General features: G+C 39.8%; 2 protein-coding genes across 2 annotated transcripts; both read right to left on the reverse strand.

Moving 5' to 3' along the window:
• Window positions 1-2,980: 2,980 nt before the first annotated feature.
• LOC307041831 (uncharacterized protein) lies at window positions 2,981-7,138 on the reverse strand. The gene is made up of 5 exons (XM_079685371.1): window positions 6,342-7,138; window positions 5,560-5,614; window positions 4,275-4,471; window positions 3,284-3,335; window positions 2,981-3,147 (listed from the first exon to the last, which is right to left on the reverse strand). The coding sequence occupies exons 1-5, from the start codon at window positions 6,486-6,488 to the stop codon at window positions 2,996-2,998; spliced, it is 603 nt and encodes a 200-aa protein (XP_079541497.1). The 5' UTR covers window positions 6,489-7,138; the 3' UTR covers window positions 2,981-2,995.
• Window positions 7,139-10,004: 2,866 nt separating this feature from the next.
• On the reverse strand, window positions 10,005-17,183 carry LOC307040233 (G1/S-specific cyclin-D1-like). Its single transcript, XM_079682879.1, has 5 exons — window positions 16,658-17,183; window positions 14,514-14,729; window positions 13,536-13,695; window positions 12,016-12,164; window positions 10,005-11,831 (listed from the first exon to the last, which is right to left on the reverse strand). Exons 1-5 carry the CDS (start codon window positions 16,859-16,861, stop codon window positions 11,670-11,672), a joined length of 891 nt encoding a protein of 296 aa, XP_079539005.1. The 5' UTR covers window positions 16,862-17,183; the 3' UTR covers window positions 10,005-11,669.
• Between the last annotated feature and the right edge of the window lie 6,071 nt (window positions 17,184-23,254).

Genomic DNA, 23,254 nt, shown 5'->3' on the forward strand with positions numbered 1-23,254 from the left:
GATAGCAGTCATTTAGTACGCATATGTGTAATTAAACCCATGATATCAAAATCTCACTCCAGCCAGGTACCCAAAGTTGGCAGCCCTGAAGAAAGGCCACCTAATTGTGACATCTGTAGTCAACACACTATAAAAGACTACAAATCCCACAGCGCCTCCTCTAAAGGGACAGTGATGGGCAACATGCTAGAAAGACGATGTTGAGGAACAGTGTTTAACCGTTAAACTACCCTTTAAGTTATTAAGTAAGCCTTATCAAGAAGAAAGAATCCCTAAGTTGTTTGTTATTTTATTTGAGTTTTGCTTATTTGTTTTGATGATTGTAAAGGCCTCTTTTCTTTGTTGCACATGTAAAGGTTTGTTATTTTATTTTTGAGCAAACACATCGCTTAATACCATCCAAACCATCGGAGGCCAAGCAACTCTTCAAACTTTAAATAACACAAATATAAGGAAGAAAAGGAGTTCAAACATGTCTGTTTTGACGCGTCTAGTGGCTGGATAGATAAACAAGGAAGGAAGCCGCGACAATGTGGTTTGGAACATAATATGGCGCTTCATTACGGCAGCATTTAGCTGAGAATCTCTGAGCAGGCCTAAGCCGACCTTTAAATGGAAGCAGATAACATTATTTGAATGACTGAATGTCAAATGTAATATTCATGTTACCCAATCACAGTCAAATCCGATGAGCTCAGACAGAAGAGGTAACTGCAGCTTTTTAAAACCATCCTGATCCTTATTTTTAATTCAATCACATCTATTCATATTGTGAAGAGTGTTACTCTGCAGGGTACAGACTACAGATATCCTCTGGATCCTCTGGGTTTTGAATAATTCTCTCTTATTAAGTGACTTTTCCTTAACAATAATTGTTATGATAAGCCAAAATATTTGTCTTTGACTTGAATATTTGACTGAGGAGTATACTCAAATGAACACATTCAAAAAGGCAGCACAAGAGATTCTCAATTCCATCTCTGAGGACCTCTCCAGAGATGCATGGTTGGTGGCTGCTTGGAGGCAGGAGTGGGAGCTAGCCGGGCCCTCCCGCATCCATCGCTAAATCTGGGACCCAGGAGATGGCGCCATAGAAGGAGACGACCTACCACGCCGGCAATGGACCACACTAAACCGTCTACGAACTGGGGTCGGTCGTTTCAAAACATCAATGAAGAAGTGGGGCCTGGCAGACAGTGCTGCATGCGAGTGCGGTGACCCTGAACAGACTGCCGAACACATAACCACCACCTGCCCTTTATATAGACCAGCCTCGGAAGCCAGCCTCTTCGACGTAGGACCAGAGATGCGGGCATGGCTAGACGACACAGAGTTGGACGTCTGACGTTACACGAAAGAAGAAGAACACATTCAAATATAGGACTGCTTCATGCACAGCATTTACAATTTGGCACAGGCTTGAGTGACCATTTTCTGAGAAATAGTCACATCTTGTCACTCATTGAAGGAATTTTACTGGGTGATGTATTTGTTTACAGTTTAGAATGTATTCAAAGTCCTCTTACATTTAGATTAAATATTAGATATGATACACTGCACACTTCATTATTTTTTTTCAGAGTAAATTACCAAATTATTATTGTACTTATTTATTAGTCACTTTACTTATTTGACTAAAAAAAAAGATTGTGAAAATGCGTTTTTATAATTCTTTATTTGCTCTTTTCTTTTTTTGTACTTGATCTCTTTCTGTCTTTGTGTACTATGCACCATTATACACCAAAGCAAACTATGTATGTGTCAACCTACTTGGCGATAACCTGATTCTGATTGGCAGATTAGATCTTAGAAAATATAATTGTACAGTATAAAACAGCATGTCTCAAGTCTTAATGGCTCTTCAATAATGACCTGAATATTATTTTAGAACAGTCCTGCCAATCAAACATGAAGGCCTACCTGAATATATGATCAATGACTGCCTCTATATGAATGTCTACACCTGTGCATATTTCACTGTGTGCCTCTCCTGCTACATGCTACTGTCAGAGAGATACAGCTGAACACCATCAGCATATTGGTCACTGCTGGAATATGGGTGTAAAGGAATGAGCTGGAGACATCTTCCTCACTGCATCAGGATTGTTCTACCACTACAGTCATGAAACAGCAAAAATACATTCTCAGACTAACTTCTTTTAACTTTACAGCTGTACTCAGGCTGAGGCAGACTGTGGCTGTCCTGCCTAACAGGTGCAACAGAACTAACAGGAGAGTGACTAAGCACAGAACACACCTGTGTGCATATCAATGACTGTCACGTGCTTCCCTCCACACCCAGAGCATGTGATCTTTACATACCTTCTACACTACTGAATTGTACGCACGGCAGGGGGTGCTAGCAATGAAGGCTGGAAAATTCTAAGTTTTGGCAGAATTACTGGACCCTATACTGTTGTGCACGCTGCATCAATATTGCCAGTCCACGCCGCGGGCTCAAAGTATGCTAATTGTGAACTTGTGTCAAATGTTGGTGCCTCGGGCTACAGCTGGATCTACAGTATGAGCAGTTTGTAACAACCGCATTCCAAACCTCAGTCACCACAGAGAGAGCCTCGGGCTACAGCTAGCAGCAGTTACATGCTTCATGTTGCTCAGTAATGGCGGGTGGCTCTCTAGGATGGTGATTTCTATGATTTAGTTGTGTTTCAGTCATTTTATAATGCGTAACAAGTAGCTTCTTCTGTGGTGTTTGAAACAATTATAATAGTTAATTACTAGCCTTTCCTATCCTGAGCCTCACATGCTGCTTATTACACAAACTGGATATTGTAAGATGGTAACACAGAGGGAACTCAAATGTGTCCTTAATATAAGCTCTATGAGGAATAATTTTCAATATTAATTGATACATTAATAGTCCCCAACAACTGAACTTCCTTTATTTGATCAAATCTGCAGTGAACAGCTGTTTAAGGAAATTGACTGGCACAGGTATTTCAGGGGAAAGTATAATAATACTTTTTTTTAATATCTAAAACTTAGATGAAGTATATGTAAACGGTACCTTGCTTGTCCTGTAAGGGTACATCTGTGCGATGGGGAATGTTTCTGGACATTTCTCTATGGACGAGATGAGCGTGGAGATGTTGACGACGGCCGACCTGCTGCAGGACATCTTATCACCTGATACACAGAGAGACAAACACCTGAATCAGCACATATGAGTTCAACAATACGTTTATTCTATTATGATCAATGTCAAACGTAACGTGTGTTTGTGTAGAACTCAAAGTATTCCAGGCTGTTTTCACTGCATTACCCTTCACAGTAGAGTCCATCTCTGCAGCCTTCTGGAGGAGCGGGAGCAGCATCTGAAGAGAGAGGAGTGTGTGTGTGTGTGTGTGTGTGTGTGTGTGTGTGTGTGTGTGTGTGTGTGTGTGTGTGTGTGTGTGTGTGTGTGTGTGTGTGTGTGTGTGTGTGTGTGTGTGTGTGTGTGTGTGTGTGTGTGTGTGTGTGTGTGTGTGTGTGTGTGTGTGTGTGTGTGTGTGTGTGTGTGTGTGTGTGTGGTTTAATGGCCAAGGTGCAGGCGAAACAGGTTGGTTTGTAGTCTGCAATGAAAGACATTCTTGTCTCCGCTTTTGTTTACTAGATTGTCATAGATACATGATGATGTCATCATCAGGGTGTGTAGCTTCTTCTACAATCAATCTTCTGTCAGAGGTTGCAAACAATCAGAAGTGGAAGGAGTACTCCGATTATTTACTTAAGTGAAATAAGCAAAACTACAATGTCAAAATACTCAGCTGAAAGTAAAAGTTCTGCATTCAAAATTGTACTAAAGTAAAAGTACAAAATATTAGCATCAACAACTACTTTAGGTACCAAAAGTAAAAGTACTCATTATATATTTAAGAACCACATATTTTAATTTTTATTATAATTATTAGTGTAATAATGTGTTAATCACTTCACTGTTGCACTAAATGAATACTTAAATTGTTTCATATTCAATCGGGTAACCTATTATAGTATATGATCATTAATTAGTCGACGTATATTTGATCATCTAAATCAACAAAGAAGCTAGTTACTTATTCTGTGAAATAAATATGCAACATTTGCCTACAAAATGTAGTGGAGTCAAAGAATAAAGTAGTATAAAAGGAAAATACTCAAATAAAGTACAAGTACCTAGATTTGTTACTGATGTACTGTAGTAAATGTACTTTCCAGCAGTGTAAACCCTGCAGTGGTTTCCTACTCTCATCATGACCACACGCTCACATCTGATCCCCAGGACACAGACCTACCTTCACGAGGAGAAACGGGCCGACCACATTTGTTTCGTACGCCTCCATCATGTCCTTCTTCCCGCAGGCAGAGAGGGGGGCGGGGGTCTCGGGTCTGTTGATGGCAGCGTTGTTGATGAGGAGGTTCAGCCCCCCGGCCCCGATGATCCTGCTCACTGTCTGGACCGCAGAGGAGATGCTGTCCACATCTGATACATCTGCTCAAACACACACACACACACACACACACACACACACACACACACACACACACACACACACACACACACACACACACACACACACACACACACACACACACACACACACACACACACACACACACACACACACACACACACACACACACACACACACACACACACACACACACACACACAATGTTTATTGACATTGTAACCCTGTGTCACTAAGTGTGGATTGTATCGTTGTTTTTTCTAATTGCCTGAGTCTATTAGCTTGTATCTCTGCCGATGGATGTGCTTTTGTGTCTGTTGTGTGTCCCTGGTTTTGAATAATAAGGACTTTTCATTGTGTATGTGATTTAATATGTGCTGCTATTATCTGTGCTCATGTGCTCTTGTTTGTCTTACTTTAATGCCGTCAGCCTGCCAGGGACTGCAGATTAGCCTTTACATGATGGGCTCAGGTTAATGAATGTGTGTCTCCTCTTAAATAAATACATTTAAAACAAATGTTCACACAAACATGACCCAAGCACATGAAGAGGCAGGTGAAACTGTCATTTTTATTTCTTATAGTTACAAAATACTATATTTATTTACATATTTTCGACATACGTCGTACATATGTCTTTTTTATACTGTGTGTGTACTATGGTTTTTTAATACATGCTCATTGCTGTACTATGAATATTGTTCTGATATGTATTGATACACAACACTATCAGTTTTACATGATATTGTCAATATACTTTGCTTCGTCTATTTTAGACACAAAAAATACATAGTATAGTACATCCAAAATATTTTTGTTGAAAATATGAAAAGAATTACATATTTTTGACATACAATAATGTTTCGTTTGTTTTCTAATTTCGCCATACTATTTTATTTTCTTAAGTATTCAACGATTTTTCAGATATTTTTTAACATACGGTTCTATCCCTTTTAAATGATATTTTCATCAAACTATACTATCACTTTTTCAATTTTATTTTTGACAAATTATATTATGACATTATTTCCTGATATTTCAACATACAATATTTGTATATAAATGTTTTTGGGTATTTCACAGATACATGAGGACGTGTATTGTTTACCTAGCTTGACTACAGTGATCTTCCCAGGACACTGAGTGGAGAGCTCTCTCAGGGCCTTCAGGGACAATGAGAGAAAGATACATGATGAGAACAGATAGGAGACAGATATACTCCAAACACAACATGTACACATTTGGTCGCAACACAACAGACATTTACTTTTCTTTTGTCTTGTACAAATCTAATGCAAGGAATGTTGTTGACTGCCGTTTGATGAAACATTTTAAAGCACCACCCGATCACCAAGGGACGTCTCTGAAAGTTCCCTAATCCTTTCAATAAGCCCTGGACAATGAAGCTGTCCACGGGATGGTCACACCCATGAGTTTTGTCTCTTAGCTCGTTCAGCAGCGGCATTTTCCAGATTCAAATTTGGTTCAGCCCTTTAAGTATAGTATAATAGCTTTTAGTTTGTTATATGAAGGTTAAAATGTATATCTAACACTTTGTTCAAAGCCCCCTCTAATTCATCATTTATTGAAAGGGTTACTTATTCATCAACAATCCCTTCAAATCATTAGAGATAGATGATAATTAGTAACACATTATAAATAACAATTTAAAAAATCTTGCTAATGATACATGTGTTGCTCCAGATTTCATTCCAGTGTATGTGTGTGTGTGTGTGTGTGTGTGTGTGTGTGTGTGTGTGTGTGTGTGTGTGTGTGTGTGTGTGTGTGTGTGTGTGTGTGTGTGTGTGTGTGTGTGTGTGTGTGTGTGTGTGTGTGTGTGTGTGTGTGTGTGTGTGTGTGTGTTTTACAGGTTTTCTGTGAGTGTCTCACCTGAGCCCCCGGCCCCTGGGGGTCCCGGCAGCAGGCGTAGATGTGACCCTCCTCTCCGGGGGTCTCTCCCAGCTGTTTGACCAGCGCCAGCCCAATGCCTCGGTTGGCCCCCGTCACTAAAATGTTGCCTTTGAGTTTCTCTGACATGTTTCCTGATCCACAGCTCACACTGACACTAAACGTGCTGTGTGGGTCATGAACCTGATGTAGGTGTGTTCAGGACTCACCCTCGTGTATACATATATGGACTTTGTCTTCTTATCAGCTAACCCAACTACACCTGTCGTACTAGTAGTGAGTGCTCAGATTTATTCCAACCAAAAGCTGCCAATGGGCAAACTGCAGATATGCCTCGACAATAGCTTGGTCTTTTGACAGTGCATTAAGGCAGGGGTTCCCAAAGTGGGGGTCGCGAGACCGAGAGTGTTTTTTTTTTTTTAACCATTTAAAAAAAAAATCCATTTAAAAAATATATATTATTAATACGTGTGCATAAACATTTTTCAAGGGGCGGACTGGCCATCTGTATAATTTCCCTGCATCGAGGCTCCCCCTTTGACAATCCACTAGCGCAGTGTTTCTCAAACTTTTTCATACCAAGGACCACTTCACAAATGAAAAAACACTCACGGACCACCTGACTCCACAAATATCCACAAACAATAGGCCTGCTGCTTACCACTCCAACAGTGCATAACAGCCTAATAATGACAGCTTAACCTTACTGCTGTCAAGCCAGCCTCCACTTTGAAAACATAGTCAAGTCAGCCCGCACCTTATATTGCGGTGCACGAATATCCTGTATTACAGTAGAGGCCTGGAAAAACTGCCTTCTAAATAAAAGCGCTTACTCGGTCAATAGAGTGGCGAAGTCCCTCCCCTTCCGGGGGACCTCCATGGGACCTTATTTCGGAAAAATCATTATCTTTTGATCCCGTGTGAATTGTGCTACGAATTACACATATGATGTTTTTCAATTTAAAAGATCATTTTGAAGTCAAAAAAATTAAAATGTTTCGTAAAACTTTGAAGTAACACATTTTTTTGTATGAAGTGCTCAATGAAGTCAACTCTGGTCTTGCATACGTCACCACCACCAAGATGGCCGTCACGTAAGCACATTTCACCTCTTTCTTTCAGAATGTAGTGAAAAGTATTAAAAGAGGTGAAAATCACTATAAGTCAGGGCATGTTGAGAACTGTACACACACAAAAGGGGAGTTAGTCGGTTCCGTAAGAGCAAGCATGCGGGACCGGCTTTACAAGGTTTCGGTGAGTAACACGAGTGTAATGTGTAACGTTATTACACGCGACTCTGGGATTTGTAGTCTTTCTAGTTGCGTATTTTTCATAGTCTTATATTTCAACAGTTTTAAGACAAACTTACTTTTTTGACATGGCAATGATTTTTTTAAGATTGACAAACATCATATGTGTAATTTGTGGCACAATTCAAACGGGATTGAAAGATACTTTTTCTCTCTCCATTGACTTCAATGCATAATTTTTCAGAAATAAGGTCCCATGGGGCGGAAGTAGATGGGCGTGACTTCGCCACTCCATAACAAATATACCAAACATATTCATATATACTGGAGATTAAATTAAGAAATATGTACTATATAATGTGATCAATAAGAATTTAAAACAAACTACGTATAACTACCACATTATAACTGAGTGAATGTAAAACTTAAGGAGTTTAAAAATAAAATACTTTTGAAATCTCATATGGGCCTTCTGTTTTTAGATAAGAATAAATACAAAACTGTCAATCTTCCAAAAAAAACCAACCCTGTCGGGGGGGGCAAGTTGGCCAGGGGCGGCCCTGAGTAGTAGTAGTAGTAGCAGTAGTAGTAGTAGCAGCAGTTGTAGTATTAGTAGTAGTAGTAGTAGTAGTAGTAGTAGTAGTAGTAGTAGTAGTAGTAGTAGTAGTAGTAGTAGTAATAGCAGTAGTAATAGTAGTAGTAGTAGTAGTAGTACAGGTAGGCCTACATTCTGAGACTCCATTGTGTGCTGCACGCCTCTCAATATAACACAATATTACAACATGACAATATTCCACAATTTGTTTGGACTGCATCCCCCTAATATTTAAACGTTGTATAAAAGATGTGTCTTTCAGTTTTTTTTAATACGTTTTACGTAAGAGCTTCCAAATGTTCACAGTGTGAGTTTGCACCTGGCGCCACAATCAGTGAAGAGCAAGAGTTCAAAGTGTTACCATTTATCGTCATTATCACCATCAGTAGTAGACAAAGTACACTGGTCTTTAACTTCAGTAAAGGTAGTAATATCACTGGTTAGAAATACTCGGTTAAACATCATGCATTCACAATCTTACTTAAGTACAACTATAAGCATCAGCACATATAAAGTACAATTGGGAAAATACTCATTCCTCACAAGAGCAAAGATATTACACATCATATTATTGTTCAGCAGGGGGAGTTCCGGGCCGATGGATCATCACAATGTCAGATTGGACTGCTGTTCCCTCTCTCTCTGCAACTGATCGTCACAGCTGGTTTCTCTTATTATACCACACACCAAACAGTACTTTGCCTGAGACAGATGAATCCAGCCCTGCTTTGAAGCTATTCTTCATACAGAATATTCCCTCACCTCATGTGTTGAAGTCACAGTCGTCGTCCCCATCAGGAAACATGTCAGAGAAACTCAAAGGCAACATTTTAGTGACGGGGGCCAACCGAGGCATTGGGCTGGCGCTGGTCAAACAGCTGGGAGAGACCCCCGGAGAGGAGGGTCACATCTACGCCTGCTGCCGGGACCCCCAGGGGCCGGGGGCTCAGGTGAGACACTCACAGAAAACCTGTAAAACACAAACACACACACACACACACACACACACACACACACACACACACTCACACACAGACACAATACAGACTGTGCAGATCTTGGGAAATAACAACACTTTTCTTGAAATACTGTGGAATAATCACCTTTATGTGAAAACCATCAATGTAATGAATGTCCCAATTTTGTTTCTTCTTTTTAATAATGTCTCAACACCTTACATGACATAAGTCACCGTGGTTCTGCAGGAACGAGTCTTAAACCCAAAAATGAGTTAATGTTTGAGCATTTCTTGACTCCCTTGTCTCGAAATAAGGTATGTGGTTAAAATATGTTTAAGACATGTTCTAAAACATGAAATACGTCAATAAATACCACATGGTGAATGTCTGAAGCTTCATAAACAGCGGTTGCTAACAAGGCTCTAAATGAGACTACTAATGGTCATTACATCAAACATTAGTTTAGTCGGTGAATGTCCGAAGTTTGTATGTTATAAAAGTAGTGGCTTAACACGGACTGCGTTTAATGCATTTCATAGCATTGCATTAGGTATTTACTTCTGCCGATTGCATTTCCCCTTCAACTTTTGGAAAAGTGTTGTTAATCTGTGAGATTATCCTGCTGAACAACATTTATGAGTATCATGTTTGCAAAATATGTTATTTTCTGCAATATTCCAAAATCTAATGGAAAAATCCCATTGCTTTTTAATCGATGGAGACCTTGCTATGCTACATTTTGGGTCAGCCTACAAAAATATGTCCTCACTGCACCGCTCTGCTCTGTAGAGGCACTGCCTTGGGAATTCATTTAAAAATATAGAAACAACATACAACAGGCTTTAACAGTGGTATCAGTTTTCCTTTAATTCATCTTTACGGACAGACAAAACAATAGCACCAACACCGGGCTTAACGTGATAAAAGCTTAAAATTAGGGATAACCCTTTTAAAAAGAATTATCATAGCAGAATGAAATGTTAATACAGCAGCTGAACAGCTCATCTTTAAAGGTGGGGTACGTAATTCACTACAGAAACACTTTATGTTATATTCCATGGAATGCTCTTAACATCCCGATAGCAATGAATACATGAAATGCTTTGACAATAAATCCATTAAAAAATGTCCTCTGTGGAAGCCGTAGTACTGTAAAAAGCACGACCAATAATTTTAGCCGGCCCGGCTAAAATAACTGGATGGCCTACCTGCCTGTCAGCCTTCCATCTGTGCACAAACTTATCTCGTGCCCTCATTGGTCATGTGCGCGTTTGTGTGTGTTGGAGGAGGGGCTCTGTAAGGAAGTCTGAAGGAAGGGGCAGATTTTTTGGCTAGTTTCAAATTCTAGCGCACTCGAGCTGGTTTCTCCAAAATTACCTACCCCACCTTTAAGCTGTGAAGTCAAGTGATGTGAAATAATAAATATAGCCAGCAAATAAAGTAGTACACCTGATTTCTTACTGTGTGTGTGTGTGTGTGTGTGTGTGTGTACACAATTGGTCTTCATGTTTTTGTTCAATGTATTTTGCTTCTGATGCACAGGAGATGCACTGAGCTCCCTCTAGTGGTGTAAGGTGTGCACTACACTGAGAGCAGTGGTTCAAGTCAGTAATAACATATAATAACGGTTTCAACACATTCCATAAGTACATTTTATCAGCCAAAAAACAAACAGATAAGCTTTTCTGGGTCTCAATTTAGAAACCTCAACCTCACTAATGATGACATCATCATGTTCATGTTTACCATCATGTCTTGCGTCTTGAACATGGTCTTGAAGCAAAACCATACAGCTCAATACTGTAAGCACTTTACATGTTGACCAGGACCCATGTTTATCAAACTTGTAATCAAACACAATAAAAAAAAATCATATTATGACTTAGAATATTTAAAATCAAGTAAGATCTCTTTAAGTGGCTGAGGGCACACTCCTTATGTGACATGCTATAGAAGGCAGTATGGTTCTATGTATAGGAATACAGAATAGACTTGTTTAGGGCAGCTATTTCCTGCTGTTCCAGTCTTATGTAAAGATGCACATTTAAAAAGATGTTAACCCACGTAGTTTCCTTTTGATCATACGAGAGCTTCACCGTCAGTGAGGTGTGTCGCCAGCTAAATCTGTATTCTTCTTCTCATTTTGTATGAATAACACATTTGATACAGGCATTTAAACGCCACAGTCACTTTTCAGTCTCTGTGATATGGTTTTATTTTCCTTTTGTAAATGCGGCCTGGGTCCAGACAGCCTTGAAAACAACACAATGGTGGCTGCAGCCGACTGCCCCCTGTTCTCTGAGTCAGCTGGTAACAGTGTTAAGGTTCTCATGTCCTGAAGGTGTCAGTGCCTCCTCAGGTCCCACCTCAGTTCATACTGGACCTCATGTAAACAGTTCCAAACACTGTTGAGTCCAGCTCCCTTTGACACTCCACGTGTGACACAAAGCCATGTGTTTCTGTCCACTTCATCAGCTCCACCTGCTCCTGTCTCTCCGTCACTCAGTCAGATGTTGATGTCCCGGACATCTGTTGGTGTCGTTGAGAGGTCCTGCTCCTCACTGATGTTCTTAGTTTCCATGGCAACTGTGTGTTGGGGTTGTTGTGCCAGTCTGAGGCTGGTTTCCAGCAGCACCTCGATTTGTTCCTGACACGCCCTGAGACAGTCCTGCGGACAGAGGACAGGTTAGCGGAAAGTCAGACATTCTGTGTGTGTGTGTGTGTGTGTGTGTGTGTGTGTGTGTGTGTGTGTGTGTGTGTGTGTGTGTGTGTGTGTGTGTGTGTGTGTGTGTGTGTGTGTGTGTGTGTGTGTGTGTGTGTGTGTGTGTGTGTGTGTGTGTGTGTGTACCCACCGGGTCACTCCTGATGGTCTGTGCCAGCTGCTCTGTCAGTTTCTGAGACATCAAGCTGTTGCCCACCATCCTCATCTGGAGCCCCTCCACCGCTGCCACCATGCTGCCTGCTGCTATCATGGAGGGGGGGCTGGCAATAAACTTCACATCTGCAACACCATGGAACTTAACATTAATATGGCACATTTTAAATAACAAGCGACACAACAATAGACAACCAATAACAACATTTTGTAACTCCATTCCATGCACAGGGTTTGGAGGGTTAGTTTAAAAAGGAATTATGTTAACATTACTAATATGAAGAATAGTAATCAGTTGCTTAATCTAAGTACCACCAGATAAAAGTCATATAACCGTGACTTTTCGATACTGTTCATTCACTTCAATGTCAAATGCAATGCTAGTAAAGAGCATAGTATAGCTCACAAAGCAGAGTACACATCTGCTCTCTTATTGGCAGAGATGATGCTTTCAATAGAATATATTGAGTAGTAGCACTCACAGTATTTGAATCAAACTAGATGTCCAACTCCTGAACTGCAAATACAGGAGATAAAGGCCCACAGGATTCTAGAGACAATTATAGTGAATAGTATACTTTAGAAATTCGGTTTTATTTCAATACATGAATTAAAAGCAAACATTATTTACTTTTTGCATATCAGGGGTCTACCTACAGCATTTAAAAATATATATATATTTAAAAAAAGAAGAAGATGAATGTAGATGAAAACTAAAAATCTGTCTGTAAAAGAGATGCTGACCTCTTGGATAATGACTGTATATTAACAGCTGGGTGGCACTGTGACTGTAATGACATACAGTTACAGCTTTTTGTATTCTAATGACACCATCTCGTTATATGTCATCTGTTTCTCACCAAGCCTGTCACACAAAACAAACACAGGGGCTGGGTTCATGGGCAGGTGGTTTTAAAGGGAACGGCATTTTAGACATTTAAATGTGACCCAGGAAGTCCAGTTGGAATAATAGATAGAGGTTGTAATGTTCCGTCACTATTTCCCTCATGAAAGTATTATTAAAACATGAACCAGCAGCAGTAATGAATCATTTATTTGTGTTGTTACTGGCTGCTTCTTTACTAACTCAGACTGTAACGCTGTCTAAGAGACAATCACTGTAATGTGTGATATACCATTTTAAGGGTTTCATTGGTTGCTACTTCAACTGTGTCATCTGTCCATTTACTTTCCCTGTAATGCGAGGATTTATATAGGATTTTAAGTTTTCTTTGAGTTAATACAATTTTTTTGTAGATGTTTTGTGAGTTTTGGTTACTTTGGAGCCTTTTCGATTGGTAGACAACCATTTAACAACTGTGTCACAGCTGAGAGAAAACAATCTCTTCAGTGTTAACGTAAAGCAATTGCAACGTTTTAAAAAGATATAGAATACTGTGAAATACATGAGGACGGCCTCAACAGCGAATGGGAACACTGATTTGTCACTTTGTCCTGATGTCAAAAGAGACGTATGTAATATATCCCCATGCATACCTGTGGCACACAGAGCCACGAAGGTCTGAGCGTGCTTCCTGAGGATGGGCCTGTTCTCTCTCCTGACAGCCAGCTGAGACAGGAAGTGGTCGAGGAAGTCAAGGGGGGTCACTGAAGCCAGGTCCCACTTCAGCTTATTCAGAACCAGCAGCTCCATTTGCTGTGTGGACAGAGGGACAGAAGGACAGGTTCAAGTTTGATCCCTCAGACAGATGCAGGGATTAACAGAGATGGGGACGAAGGGGTTCGGTCTCCATGTGGGGATCTTTGGCTTTAAGGTGAACAAGGAAGGTCAGGGGTCATCAAAACCCATTAGGGAGCCTCCTCTGGGGACCATGATGGAGTGTTGGTCACTGGGTAATGTATCTTGGTGGTGGAGCTTCAAGAATCGGCCTAGAGATGACTAAACATTTTAGAAGCTTTACCCCTGGGACAATAATAAGACGAGGAAATGTCTGGATCGAAGAAATCGTTCAGACGGACAGACGGAGGGCCTGATGCCAGACATAGGGAAATAAGTGATATACTTATGAGCTTTGCCTATTGTATCCCCACTAAGACTAGCTTTGTGGAGGACTAATCTTTTTGGCTTAGGAAGGTTCTTAACGGAAGGAAATGACCCAGAAGTATCTAAGTGGCATTTTTGCACAAGACACCCAGGACCATTCTTTAGGAAAGGAGGCCTTGCAGCCGTAACTTTAAAAGTGACCCACCAGTCAGCCGTTTTTTAATCAAGCATTGGTAATGAGGTAATATCTTTGTTCCGGTCTTCCAAGTTGCCTGCCATAAACAACACCATGAGAACGCACGGGGTATCTAGAAGCGCTTTTAGTAGTCCATGAGGAACATGTCTAGTTTTCCCACAGCAGACACACATCTTTAACCTCCAGGTGTCACACAATCAAAACACCGCTCAGTGTAAATGCGGTTTGACTACTTGACCGAAGCCCAAAGTGCTGTGCTGTGATGGGGACCTACCAGCAGCTGGGTGGTTGTGATGGAGTTGTCGGTGTAGATGCAGAGTTTCTCGGCACTGAGTGGCATTGTCTCCTTCAGTTTGGATGCCAGGAACATGCAGACGGCCCCCAGCTGCTGCAGGTGGCTCTTCTTGGTGGGTTCCACAGACAGGAAGCGGTCCATGTAGTTCATCGCCAGAGGGAAGACCTCCTCCTCACACTTCTGCTCCTCACAGACCTGCACACACAGACCAGACACACTGCCATTAAACACTGTTTCTTATTTAGCTCATAAGAAGAATTCACTTTGATCCACAGAGGGCTACCACTGCAATATCTGGCCAAGCGTTATCATGACTTCCATGATGTCCATGAGTGAGGATTATCGATATCACATCTGCAGAAAAGACCACTGGTGTCAGTTTCAAACAACACTAAGAGTATAATTATCTGAATAAAGACATTGTGAATCACACGTTTCACAAGTTCAGCGTGAATCCTTTCTAAGATGGAGGGAATCCTGTTTGAGATGATGCTGTTTCCAACAGTTTGCTGCCAAAAATACAATTCCAATTAAAAGGGAAAAATGGAATGGATATAAAATGTTAAATGTTTAAGGTATCGCAAAGAACATGAATCATGTTAACAGGGATTCAACTGTGCGTATTAAGGTATAGGTGATTTATTTATGCCATGACAATAAGAACAAAATAACTAAAATTACCAGAAAAAAATATTGGAAAATATTAATAAAATCACAATTTTGATAATCAATGATTAAAGTAAATTATCAATTCAGTTTCATTAAAGTGAGAATGTTTTGCAAATCTTGGTTTCATGTCCTTAACTATAACCTCTTGGCAAAAAGAGAAAGAGAGATTGTATTAGAATCTTTTTTAGATTAGTGGCACAGTCAGTAGGGGCTTGGACTGGTTCAAGTCCCCGACCAGACCTAAAATATGGAGTGTGGACTGCTACTTGGAGAGGTCCCAGTTCACCTCCTGCCCTGCCGTGGTGCCCTTGAGCAAGGCACCGGACATCCCCCTTCCCCCCTCACTCCCATTGCTCCCCGGGCGCTGTACAATAGCTCAGTACTAGACTCCTGGTACTAGGATGGGTTAAAGCAGAGACCACATTTCACTGTGTGTGCTGTGCATGAGTGACCATTAAAGAGGGTTTCATTCCTCCCTATTCTATTCTTCTTCTTTTATTCGATATGGCCGAAAGGATTTTGTCAGTAGTTCAAGAAAACACAAGAAACCATGTCCCTCTCAGATAATGGTTTGGTTGCAATACAACAACTTAGGCTCAACAGCTTTATGCAAAAAGACAACGGGCAATGCATTACAATAATAGTTATGCACATACAGTATGAGTCCCAGTTACTGTAGGATCTACACATAGAGCATGTTACTGTAGCCCTGAGGACCAACATGGAGCCTGAAGAGGTCAAACCTGAGCCCTTTAAACTTCCTCACGTTCACCCCCCAACACAAAGGCATCGCGTGGTCTGCAGAGAATGGCAGCTCGAAACAACTTACAAAATGTAAAAAAAACGATATTTAAAGTCTTTTGAGGACATATTAGTATGCATTATTTGTGGATCTTGGTTTTCTTCCTACTGCGTTAAGTTTAACTGGCATGTGAGCATGGAAGTAGTTATTGTAGGCAAGTGAAGACGTAGTGTATGGAAGCTATGGGAACTTTAGTCTTATTTATTATCTGTTAAAAATCACTAGCCAACGAAAGGCAGAGCATTTTTGCCTTATAACAGCCTCTTTAATTTATTGTGGACCAGTATCAACAATTCTACCAATGGAGTTTGAAGTATTCGCAAGTCCAGTAAGTTACTAATTTAACAGCATTTAAAACGCTTTTAGGAAACACCAGGGGAAATCCCTAATTGCTGCTTTTTTTTTTCATTACTGCATTTTAAATTGTCTAAGCAATACAATAAAAAAACGCATAGGCTGATTTGCACCCTTTCTTCCTCTCTCCCCCTTCTTACCATCAGCAGAGTGGGTAGTGAGCAGAGTGGTTACAGGTTACATACTTTTAATGGAGATGAAGGCTTCTTAAAAGTGAACTCTGCAGAGGAAGTTTAAATTCCCAGGTCTGTGAACGCCACTGTCTCTCACCCACCATCATGTATCTGAGTTAACTCACCTCCAACATCCAGGTAGCCACTATCCTCCTCATGCACGGGACTATTTCTCTCTGAACGCATTTGAAGTAGTTGGCAGCGGGGAGGTACTTGTCTTCAGCCCGCAGCAGAGCGTTCAGGACCCGGTCATTCAACAGGTTGGAGTCCCGGTAGGCCCTCCGGACGACAGGCCTGTCCCCTTCACAGCACAATAACTGGGGGTCCATTCCCCGTGCCTGCAGCACTGTGTCTTTTTAAATGTGGTAACAAACGTTAAAAGTAACTTCGCATTAGCTAACACTAATTAATAGCCGCTCCACATTTTGTTCTACAACTTTCTTTTTACTCGTTGGAGATATTACCACTTTAACAGTGGGAATGTTAGAAGTGGTGAATTGAATGGTCCCTTGTTTGTCTCCGTTAAATCACTGTGCTAGTTTATTTATTTTTCCTTCGGTCCTAAAGTTTCTTTCTTTTGTTGCACAGGGCACTCGGAGGACCAGACGGAGCGGAGGCAGCATGTATGTTCACCGACACCCCCCTGCCGCGGCGCAGCTTTATCAATGCTCTGCCGCGTCAAGCTGATTAGCATAAAGGATTACACTTCCGTCACAAGCTGTCAAAATAAAGCAGCACAGCGTTTTAATTTTTCATCTACGTTTGAAGATCATACACTATTTAAAAAGTTCGTTTCCCCAATTAGGTGGTGGAGGAGGTGTTTGGATCACTTACTTTAGTTAAATAAGTTAAAGCACACTGTAAAGATACTGTGGTAAAACATTCAGTCGTGTAAGTATATCCCAATTATTGAGGATAAATAAGAAAGTATTAAAGTAATAGCAAAGAGATGATATGACATGTTTTAAAAGTGTCTTAATATATAAATATAGTAATTAATTATTTTTTTAATCTTTCAGTTGTCAACACGAGCATATGTATCTAATTGTGGATCATTTATTTTGTTTAAACATCTTATTTTATATACACAAAAAGTACTTTTAATAATCTTGGTTTATGTAGTTAGTACAGATGTCAGATCAATATAGTGAAGTAGGATGTAAAGGATGTTTATACTCACTTTAGTTTACACTAGGTAGTATCATATTAAAGTATTTATGGAAAATGTTGATGAGCAAGACAAGCATATGATTTGATGCAGCCAAAAAATTAAATATTGAACTTTTGCTGAACTGACAAATATCGTTCCTCTTATTTTGTGTACTTCCGTTACCAGAGCTATACTTGGCTAACTTGATAAAAAGAGAGCATGAAAGAGAGAGAGTGATTGAATGAGAGAGAGAGACCAAAAACTAAAATTGAAAGCTAAAAAAACCTTCGACAATAAAGAGTAATAGTTTCGTGGCAAAAATGTGCTTTTTTCACGATTTTTGGGAATGATTACAATGTTCAGGCACTACAATCTATAGTCATTGTAATAACTGTCTTCGACTGATACTTTGTTAAATCATGCCCACTCTTTTCAGAGATGTATGAAGTAGGGGAGGAGAGGGTTAAAAAGAACAACTACTCTGCTTTCACTTTAGAAACATCGAAAAAATATGTTTTCATAACATTTCATTTCAATTTGAGAGTTTAGCTTTAATGAACTACATTCAGAATGATACTCCCCCATAGAGTTACTGTCTTACTGTGCTTTATTGGCACATTTTATTGTTAGTGAACCTGCAGCCACACACACACACACACACACACACACACACACACACACACACACACACACACACGCACACACACACACACACGCACACGCACACACACACACACTCACACTCATGCACACACACACACACACACACACACACACACACACACACACACACACACACACACACACACACACACACACACACACACACACACACACACACACACACACACACACTTGTGTGTATATGCCACTACATGCCACAGTGTACACTCCATCATTTTGTATACAGAGTTTAAACTTCAGATATTTCACACCTAATAAATAAATAAAAAAATAATAAAACATCTTGCTGAATATATTTTACGTGATATTGATCAGAATACCTGTCTGACTAACATAATGCTGTTATAACACCCGCAGTATACCCATTGTGACTCTGTTTGTCCAATTAGAAAATGGAGCACAATAAACACAGCTTTTAGACATTTTAAAATTCATTTAAAGTCCAAATCAACTATCCTGGATTGGTTACTGTATAACGTTTTAGTTCTTTTAATTTAGTTCCTGAGAAATCATGTTTTTTCCATCATTTTGCAATGGGGGAGGGACACTTAACTTAAGTAACACTTAACATGTAAGTGTTACCACCATGCCACTGGAGAATAAATCAATCTAAGCATGTTGTGAATTAAAGACAACACCATAGTTGATGAATTAATCTTAATCCAACACAATCTTTTTTTAAACTGCAGATTGTGGGAGCGGCAGAGGTGGAATATAAGTATATCAGACCTACTCAATTAAAAGTAATGGTACAACAAGTTACGGGTTAAATGCACTCTCAGTACTACAATTACATTAGTATTAACAGCAAACTAAATGAAACGTGTAAAAGTAAAGGGATTCCTTATGCACAATGGATTCTTTCAGTTGGTTAAATGATGGACTAATCAAACTCCTAAAAGTTAATTATTTTCTCTCTTATGCAGACATTATCTAGGGCAACAACATATGCAACTTTGCCCAACTCCACCCTAAGTCTCATCAGCTTCATGACTCCAAACACCTGTGGGTTTGCAAAGCATACAAAGTATGACATTTCATATGTTCATTATTTGTTTATGTAAAATCATAGTAAGAATGACCTTTATCTGTTGTATGAAGGTAGTCCAGTGAAAAATACAATATTTCCTCTGAAAGTTGAGTAGACCTACACATTTGCAAATACATTGGATACTCTAACATATGAAACTTGCACTGTAGTTATCCCAATGCTAATGTCCAATGTCACACAATTCAAAGCTTCGAGATTGGATGGTTCATAAAACTGCAAATTGTAGTTATATTCTCATTCAAAATCTTTATATTCACAAACTTGTATTTAAGTTTTGATAATCAAGATATATTCCAAAATAGGGAGAAGTGATCATTGTCTACAGGAAAGAGTTGCCATTTATTCAACTCAATTTAATGAGAAGTTATTGGCAATGGCCAATGTGGCATGTTGATACATTTCAAAAGTATTACATCCCTTACCCTTCTAGTAGTAATATTTTATTTTAAGAGGTACTTTTTCCCATAGGAACCAATAGGATTTGGGTAGCCAGCGATGGACTAACACATTGTCGCTTATGGTGTCTATTGGATTTGTTGAATACAAATCAGGAGTCTGAACAAATTAAATCAAAGATTGGTTTTGCAGTCATCTGAACACACCTTAAAAAAGAGTGTAGATACGTTTTGGGTCTGCCTGTGTTAGACTGGCAGGCCTTCTTGGATGGACAATTCTTCTCACACAATACACGCTTCGATATGCTCCAGCGATTCCTGAGCCTAACAAGGGAAGATGGGAAAGAAAATATTCATAGACTGTGACTTGAGAAACCATGGATCTCACATGTGTAGAGCACTCCTTACATTTTACTGTAAAACTCTCACTCCTTGACAAACAGAGATATAAGTGGTTCAGTGTGTAGATGTCCATAGGAGAGAGCCGGAGACACAGTTCTGTGTGGCAACGTCTCTCTCTGTCTGTGTGTGTGACCTTTAACCTCAGTTCCTCAGGGTGGCCGCGTCCAGGGTCATACTCTGGACGCGGCATACAATAGTCGTCTAAAGTTTCTATTGATAAGTTTTGATTGATCCCTCTTACAATAGAGCCTGATCTGTAGTGATCAGCTTCGCGAGCCTTCTGCCATGTCATCCATTATAGTTTCTGGATGTGAGTTGGGCTTCATAACGAGATACAGATCATATATGAGAATATTGTTCTCTTTAGGGAAAAAGCATCTAGGACCTGAAAGCACATTTTTATGCCTGGTTTTTGTAAAAAATATTGAAATGCTCATCCGTGAATCCAATGAATCTTAAAGTTCTGTACCACATTGTACCCAATGTTCCAATTAAACGTACATCCACAGCTTTACAAAGATGCTAACTAAGATAAAAGCAGGTGGAGGATGAAAGAGACTGAGTGTGTGAACCCAGGGATAATGCTGAAGATGAATGTGGTGGCAGCTATAGAGAGCAAACAGAGGTCTCCATGCTGAGGAATCCAACCTAACCATCTTTCACTGGAGATTAATGAAAAGAAATGGACCTGACCGAGTGACTTCACAGAGACAGAAAGGGAGAGTAATGGAAAATCAGAGGCAGTTACTTGGCTACTAGTGTTGGGTCATTTGAAATGGAGCTGTCAACTAACATTTATTTTAAAATAACCATTGTAATCAAACGAACATGATTTATATTTAAACAATGACGAATATTCATTGTTGCAACTACAACTTCCCTAAAGTTGATTTACTTAACAGGGGAAAGTCTATTCAGTTCAACCATTGTAGTGTCTGGGAGATAAATACATTTAAATGAGAAATACATTTACTGAGGAAATATTACTGGAATCTCACATTTCATGGTTCAGTTGTATGATTCTATAATGAGAATTGTTTGCATAAGAGTATCAAAAAAGATTACAGCAAGGAAACATAATGCTAATGGAGACAGACCCCACTAGGAAATGATACTGTCCATATGGTGCAAGTGAAGAAGTCAAGTGACGTCATTACAGAGTCACAAAGTCCGCAGAAGGAGGATGGCTCAACAAAAAAACTAACTTTGCTGTTCAATCCATTTTCCTTTCTTGCCGCGTGTCAACGTGGGTTTCTGTTCATTATGACCAAGCTCTTTCCCTAACCAACTCATTGTTTGTACCAATCAAATTTTACCGCAGTTTTGTTGCATCCATAAATGTAGGAGTGATGTGTAAGAGTCAAAGACAGGCAAAGAAATATGATATCATCCTGCTGATCAGGAAGTGCTTTTATGTGTCTTAAAGGTAGTTAAAACTGATGTATTTTGTCGTTCAAGCTAGAGGACTTGTTGTACAACTCATTGTTCAATGCACTGTTTAAATACAAAGATTGTGTAGAAATGGCCGAGCACACACATACTGATCAGAGCAATAAGGTATATGACAAATGTATAAGCTGCTATGAATTAGCTGCCACACAACAGACAGCGGGCCACACACAAAAAAAAATCTATGTGTGCGCGTGTGTGTGTGTTTGTGTGTGTCAGGGGAAGGAAGGACGCTCCCAGTCGCTCTCAAGTGCGTCAGCGCCTTTTAAGTCCTTGAATGGCCTGCTAAAGCACGGCTATCAAGTCTGGACACCAGCACAGAGGACGGACCAGGGCTTCTTCTCAAAGAATCTGCCCTTCACCCCCCACCTTCAGCCCCCGACTGCTGCTTTGCTGAAAGGGGGGATGGTACTGTGCTGAGATTCCACTGGGGGTTTAAAGCTGAAGAACTTACTTGAACATTTAAGGGGACAATTGATTGCACTATTATTGAAAAAGGTGCTTCTACCAATGTTTATAACATTCATTTGAAATAAGAGGCAGATCGATTGCTGTCTTCTTATTGGTAATGAAATATTATGAAATCTTGTATGACCTACTCCATAAACACTTCATCCCAAGGGTCTTGAGTAATCTCAATCAACCATGCCTTGGCCTCAGCCTTAGCACTCAGCACCATGACTTTTATGACTGAGTTTACACTGATTTTATGCTAAATCCTTATCTACAAAAAATCATCTTTTCGTGAAAATGTTTACAACATACATTAAATTACATTGCATTTAGCTGACGCTTTTATCCAAAGCGACTTACAATAAGTGCATTCGACCAACAAGATACAAACTTGAAAAAAACAGAATCATATACAGTACATCAGGTTTCATAGAGCCAAAACATTTCAAGTGCTACTCAACTGGCTTTAGATAAGCCAGTCCTTTGTTAGTATATAAGTACGTATGGTCCATTTCAGGTCGATGCCCTCAAAAAAGGCTTAAATAATGTTCTCATTAAATATAATGTTGTCAGTAGTATGTAGCTGATAGCTTGCAATTTGATTGGGCCACATTCAATTGTAGACTTTAAAACATTAACACATAGTCTCTTCTCATCCAGAGAAGTGTTTTTGGTTAATGAAGTGGTTAATTGTTTGTAAAGTGCTAACACCAGCACCAGCCATGCTTCCTTTCTACAAAACAAAAATCTGTGTGAGGAGGCTTTCCATATAGCTAAGCTAGCAATTAGCCCTTTCTCCTGCATTCTTTCTCACTTTCTCCACATTTTCAAACTAGGATTACCGTTTTAATATTCATCTTCTTATCTGACTTTGTTCATTTTGTTTTCATTACTACACACACCTACAAAACCAAACGGCACATGCCAGCATGTTCTTAGCGGCAGCAACTTATTAAGCACAGAAATGCTAAAATGTCATATGTCAGAAAAGGGACACAATTGTAAGTTCTCCTCATTAAAGGTTATATATCAAGTCAGTATAAATCAAGTAACATGTCTGCTACTGACCCTGAACCTAAATCAGTAGCATCACTGTTATAAATGGTACAATGTGAATGTAGGCGAGAAGAAAGAGTTG

Source organism: Notothenia rossii, assembly GCF_949606895.1.
Source record: "Notothenia rossii genome assembly, chromosome: 5".
NCBI lineage: Eukaryota > Metazoa > Chordata > Actinopteri > Perciformes > Nototheniidae > Notothenia > Notothenia rossii.